The sequence below is a fragment of the Nicotiana tabacum genome, chromosome 3 (genome assembly GCF_000715075.1).
Source record: "Nicotiana tabacum cultivar K326 chromosome 3, ASM71507v2, whole genome shotgun sequence".
NCBI lineage: Eukaryota > Viridiplantae > Streptophyta > Magnoliopsida > Solanales > Solanaceae > Nicotiana > Nicotiana tabacum.
The window spans coordinates 66,799,026-66,805,718 of record NC_134082.1 but is presented as its reverse complement, the minus strand read 5'-3'; the positions used below and the strand labels follow the sequence as shown (position 1 = coordinate 66,805,718).

The 6,693-nt window shown below is 38.6% G+C and overlaps 1 protein-coding gene across 1 annotated transcript; it reads right to left on the bottom strand.

The window, feature by feature from the left end:
• Positions 1-3,222: 3,222 nt before the first annotated feature.
• Positions 3,223-4,906, bottom strand: LOC107826394 (GATA transcription factor 19-like). Its single transcript, XM_016653359.2, has 2 exons — positions 4,330-4,906; positions 3,223-3,726 (listed from the first exon to the last, which is right to left on the bottom strand). Exons 1-2 carry the CDS (start codon positions 4,789-4,791, stop codon positions 3,460-3,462), a joined length of 729 nt encoding a protein of 242 aa, XP_016508845.1. The 5' UTR covers positions 4,792-4,906; the 3' UTR covers positions 3,223-3,459.
• Between the last annotated feature and the right edge of the window lie 1,787 nt (positions 4,907-6,693).

Here is a 6,693-nt window from a genome sequence, read left to right as displayed (position 1 = left end):
GAACGACGATCACCACACAAACCCAACGACGAAAAGGGGAGGAAAGGCACCTACCTGCAAGGCCATACCGGCGACCTTCTAAGACAAATCCACGTCGCTCATCACCCTAAGCACCTCGTTCTCAGGGGCAGCACATAGAGGAGCTAGAGCAAACGCCACTTGCTCGCAGTTCAACAGCAAGTTATAGTCCCCCGAAATGACTATGTGACGATCAGACCCTTCCGTTCTGACCTCCACATTAGTATGGCGACCCACGAACTCATTGACATCCTCTGGGTCAACATCTGAGCCTGAGCCGCCACCCTCACCATGATGACCTCCAACATTGGATGATGCACCGCCCTCAGCTGAGCGCACCGAGCCGGCTCCTGGGTAAGCTCCTTCCACTCGGGAGACCTCCTCAACAAGATGGCATCAGCCATAAAAGTGGGCACGGGTGTCGTCTGTGACGCCCTGCTTCTATCAGCATCCACGGTCACGCCCTTCTCAAGCTCCATCCTTCTCCTTTTTGTCGATAACGGCTCATCCCCGTTAGAGGACGCGTCCAAAGGATGTGAAGTCGGTACAGAAGAAGCCTCATCCCTCACGACCACGACTCGAGAGGGACCTTCTAATTGAATAGGCTAAGGATGGCCCTCTCGAACAGACTCATTCAAAATAAATTGTGCGTCTATAACAGCAACGACCTGTCGAAATGCAGGGACTGGCGCCCTCTTCCTGGAAGCTCCACGACCTGTCTTCATGAAGGATCGTATTAATACATAAGGTTGTACGGCCAATGAAGTGGTAAGGAAAAAATTTACCAGAAGAGACTCTAGGGTCGTAACGCTTCTCAACCTATTGCATGAGGTTGAGAAGAAACCTCTACTGCATGAGGTTGAAAAAATCACGAGTCTCTACTGCATGAGGCAATAAACGGGCTACCCAACCCTTGATATCCGCAATAGGGCGAGGCAGACGTCCCAGAGCTGCGAACAAGAAACAAACAAACTTTAAAATGAATACAAAAGAAGGAAGAGTAAAATGAGCGGAGACACTTACAAGTCTCATTCCATCGCTCCGAGAACCTGGCCGGATCAGAAATGGCGTGTTCGGTTTTGACAAAGAAGTACTTGTGCCAAAACTTGTGGTTTGCCCGGTCATCTGTCCCGACCACCAGCACTTTCGTGCCACAAAGCCTCAAATGCACCATGGTACCCCTGTGGAAGCCGGGCTGAACAAGTGCAAAGGGTGGTGGACAGAAACATTACACTCCGCCAACTCTGCATACTTGGTCAGTAGCAGAAGTACCTTGAGCGTATATGGCGAAAGTTGTGCTAGACAAATTTGGTAGAATCTACAGAATTCTTCCGCTAAGGGGAAGAGAGGAAGAGTATATCCGATCATAAAAGGGTACTCATAGAAAGCGAAGTACCCAGGTCTGTGGACATCCACGTAATCTCTCCCCACCGGAACCATTTCTACATGAGCGGGAATGCCATACTTTACACGAAGAGCATCCATATGAACTTGCTCCGTCTCAGAAAATACGGGGTCCGGAGTAAGAGGAGGATCTTTGAGGAAGTCACTCTGGGATAAGGGATGCCTTGGTAGTAACTCCTCCACTGTAGGAAGGCTATCACCCTCTTCTACCACCGTATCTTCGCCGCTAGAAGGGGGCGCCGTGGACAACGGGGTGGCTTTAGGAACCTCTTCACGAGAATGACGAGACCTCGACATAATATCGTTCAAAGGAATATCAACACAAAAGGAAGAAGGAAGAAGAAGCTTCGAATGAAGAACGTAAGAAGAAACAGAAGGATATGAGAGCAAATTAGGAAGAGTGAAAGAAGATATCAAGAGTGAAGTGGCTAAAAAATTTCGAAAAAACAAACCCTTCACCTATTTATAGGGTTGGGTGGCACCAGAATCGAGGCGACAGGTCACAAAGCAGCGGAAGAATCGAAGCATCAAGCCATCAATTCCTGCCTCGAAAACCTGCGTGATGATGATGCACGTGAAGCTGACATCATTTCCTGGTAAAGTGTATCACTCTGTCTTTCTGAACACGCTGACCGTCCCTCGTTGGCCATGTCGTAACGTTTCAACGGATCAAATTTCTCCATAAGAACGCATGAAGTCCGCTCATCGAGGACGCACCCCGGTCGCAACCCCGGCAAGCGGAGGGACTAACTGTATGGGTCCAAATTTGACCGATCACGACCAACGACGAGTACGACAAACGACCGGGTCTCTTTGAGTCGACGTCCCGAGGGAGACGACCTTAAGGCAAATAAGAGACTGTACGATCCTTGTAATAGTGTAAGCCCATTAGGGGACATTAGGAATATTCCGTCGAATATTTCTTGTATTTTGTCTTTTACAATTTAGAAGAGTTTCTCTCTTAGTATAAAAGGGGGACAATAACCTTGTAACAGACCATCGGTACCCTGGAGAGATTATTATTCTTGAATGAAAAGAAACTTAACGATCATCTTCTCTCTATCTCTTATTCTTTCTAAGAATTATCATATCTAGCTAAGATTTACCCATTCATCTTTGATTGATTTGTTCAAAAAGATTTTAATATCTTTTGAGTCAAACAAATAATAGATAATCTATGAGAATAACAATTTAGTGAACTGTCAGGAGTGAAATGAAATTAAACGAGCTGATAATTAATGACTGATGCAGCGTTTTAGGCAATAATTTGATCATTCATATACATAGAAAACGAAGAATTGTACAGTAACTGTTTCAGTCTTTAGTAGTAGCGTAAACAGCAGTAAACTTTCAGTTGATAAAGTGAAGTGGGCGATCATCATATTCAAGAAAGTATATACTCCACTTATGAAACAGACTTAACAAAAAAGGAATATTACTATTAAGTCTATATGTTTGACTGATCATCAAAGTGAAAAGTTAAAGTAACTACAATTCTGTTACTAAAAGAAGCAAAAGCCATTAAATAAAAACATAGAATTAACTCAAAAGATATAGAATCGACTAAAAAGAAAATTACCAACTGAACCATATCTATCATATCAGAACTATAACATCATCTTGACACGATGCTGGGGACGCCTTTATTTTTTAAGATAATTATATTTTTGTCTCTTGGTCATTGATAATTTTGGTCCTTGTAACCGATGCACATGTTTAAATTTAAGTTGAGACCATAAAAATACATGTGTACTATTGGTCGTTCTAATAGGAAATATTTTGTATTTAAAGAAATACATTACGCTGACAAACAAATTTAAGATAACATATCTATCTGCGAATTAAAAATTTAGTCACTTAATTTAACATGATCAAAAGTGCACATCTCAATCAACTGAAAGTTAAATGTGCTTTAACTATATATAGCATAACGACAAAAATAAGAATATGTTAATATTTGAGGGACCAAAAAAGCAAATTATCCTTTGCTAAATGCTGCGTCCATCCTGTTTTTCATTCTTCTTAATTCTAAGGTGATCAGCAACGTTGAGACGCCATAAAAGGCCAGAAGGGAATGCTATTATCGGAATCACGATCATCGTCTTCTATGAACCTGAATTCATGATTTCCATAGGCGGCTGAAGAATAACACGGCATTTTCTGTGCTTGTGAATGATGAACCCATGAACCACCGTTTATCATGTGCTGAGTATGATCCATTCCGCCACCGTTTGCGGTGGCCGCCGCCGCACTGGCTCTCCTCTCTTCTTTCTTGAAACGGATTCCGCACGCATTGCAAAGTGACTGCACATTTTTCAATATTATACTCCGATCCATTATGAATATATATATATATATATATATATATATATATATATATATATATATATATATATATATATATATATATATATATTTGTGTGTGTGTGTGTGTGTGTGTGTGTGTGTGTGTGTGTGTGTGTGTGTAATTATTTAGATTAACAATACAAAATCTTATTGTGTATTTTTATATTTGCAACCAATGGTAAAATTAGAAATTTTAACAAGGAAATTCAAGAATTACAAAAATGCCAAAGTTTAAATTCAAACTAATGACTTAAAAATAAATTTTGAGCCACATTGCTAGAGGGTTTCCTTATTATATTAAGGTGATTCGATATATTTATTTATAAATAGAGAATTTATATTTACTTTATTTGCTCCATACAATTTTCTAGTAAAGGGGATTGAATTGAACCCTTCATTGAATGTATATAGGCTCTGATCCTGATTGCAATCATTTACCATCTTTTCCAATAGTTACCAAAACATGTTTATTATATATAGTTACCTCCAAATGATTTTCAAATGACTTGATCGTATAATTTTTTTTACTAATAGTTAAGCTTAAAATATATATATATATACCTTGGGGCCTCTAGGACCATTTCTCCACAAAGGTGTTGAAGTGGTGTCACAATTAGCACATCGGCGAGCAACAAGAGGATCAGCACCGCCTGAGTTAGTGTTGCCATTGCTACTGCCGCGACTGGACTTGTGATTTTTGGGCTGTAAAATATTCCAGCATTTGGACATGTAAGAATTAGAGCGACGTTCATTAGACTGAAGTCGCTTTTCATTATTGTCATTGCTGGTACTAAGACGAGTGGAAGGTGTCCCTAATGAAAGTGTACAATCCACTGAATTAGATGATGTAGAAGAAGCAAACGAATACGTGTTTTGATCAGAATAATTTTCTTCAAAAGGGGTTGTCTGATACTGGTTATAGAGCATCGAGTAGGCAGAAGTAGTATTACTATTGTTTTGATTGTAAAACATACCACAAGTGCAATGACCCCCATGACAATAAGTGCTACTGCAACTATTCATCGTGTTAGTTTTCTCAGCACTATGAAATTAATGAATTTATAGAGTTTTAGAACAAGTGTGAAAGAAAGCGTGATGGGATGAAATGAATTTAGGGGAGAGAGCTTAGGCTATTTGTAGAGAACGAGAGAGAGAAATATATGAAGGAGTAGGGGTAGTTTGTTAGCTTTATAAGCTTAGTATTAAATTGGAAAAAATACCCAGTCAGCAGGTGCAAGAATCCATGTTGTCGTCAAACGTTTTTAAATTTTGGTTTTTGGATTATTCTTTGTTTGCAGATGAAGAGAGGGCCCCAGATTTATGTGTGTGTTAGTGAACATGTCAGAAAGAGAGGGAAGAAGCTAAAGCAAAAGACTCAAAGTGGTCGACCTGAGAAGAGTAAAGAAACGACTTAAAGTCGTCCTAGTAGCTCTTTAGGAGTGTATGATTTCTTAATACCTGAGTAATACTGGCAGTTCTATGATAGCAGAACTTTGAGAATTTAGATATTTTTGGGTTTAATTTTAGCTTTTCTAAGCCGACGATTCATCGCAAACAGTTTTTTTATCTTCTTAAAGGTAGGAATATAGTGTGTGTAGACACAACTCTCCCCAAACTTCACTTATGAGATTATATTGGATTTGTTGGTGTTATTATTGGTTTAAATTTCGCGCTTATAAGTGATCACAATATAAAAAATATTTATACAATTAGTGATACATGTGAACCAACTACCTAATTAAGCAAAATACGCGCAAAGAAAGAACAATAAACCATATCAACCTACAAAAACGAAACAGCCCCTTCATAATCGGTCATCCATAATCTAACATGTAATAATAAGATTGTTTGTCTTATTGTTTAGATAATCAATTTCATATATTATAATCAATTACTTGTAATTACCTTTGTGATATTCTGATAAAGTAATTAAATATAATTTTGCAGTTCAATTAATAGAAGTTACACTTCATTTAATTTTTTGGGGATAAACAAAAAAAGATAAAATTAATTGGGCATGAGTCATGAGGGTAACCTACTATCACATTTAAATAATGACACTAATAATGTTTTTAAAAAAAAATTACATGGCACTGTATATAAGGCATACTACTATATAGGAGTAGTATTTTGGAGAGGAGATCTGAGAAAGATAAATTAATTGGTCAAAAGAAATACACGTGACTAGGAGGAACAGTCTTCAATGGATCTGCCTTCTCCGATCACGAGGCCACAATTCTCAAACCCAATATTGCATCCAACAACTTGTGTCGGTATCCGTATATCTGCCCCGACCCTTCCCCCAACTTTTTTCCCACTATCACTCCCACCCTCCCAAGGAAAATGGAATTGCAACACTGTACTGACTGCATTTTAATCGTTTCATAGCATAAATACAATGTTTTTTTTCCTTAAATATTCGATATTCATCTGGACTAATTTGAATTCGCGTGGTAAAGGCTTTCCATGTTAGAATTTTTATGGCACTATCAATTGTGCGAATGCGGCCTCAAATAATTGCAAGTAGTCGATGTAGAAATACGCTTAACTTGACAACCTTTGAAAAAATGGATTTACTTGAAACAGATATATATATAGTATTATCACATCATATTAAGAATGTTTTCTAACCATCATATTCCAAACATTGTTACATGTAAACATTGTCATTTTGTCTTAGTCCTTTAATCGGGTGGATGCATGCCAATGATATTAGCTAGCTAGGAACTAATCCAAGTCTAAACCGTTCCCAAGTCAAATAATTAATTACACGTCCAATCTAAGTGCAAACATCTCATTCCTTAATTCGTAACATAACGTAACATAACATCCTTAGATAGTGTTACTGAACCCGTACTTGAGGTTTGGTGAGCTAGTTTAATTTAGGTATCCATTCCGAGGTAGGTAATTCAACAAATCCATCGA

What these genes read in the sequence shown, in the direction of transcription:
- LOC107826394 (XM_016653359.2), bottom strand. Translation starts at nt 4,791, where the DNA reads ATGAATAGTTGCAGTAGCACTTATTGTCATGGGGGTCATTGCACTTGT. An exon ending in ATGGTCCTAGAGGCCCCAAG is followed by an intron (nt 3,727 to 4,329) that starts GTATATATATAT and finishes AAAAATGTGCAG; the next exon opens with TCACTTTGCAATGCGTGCGG.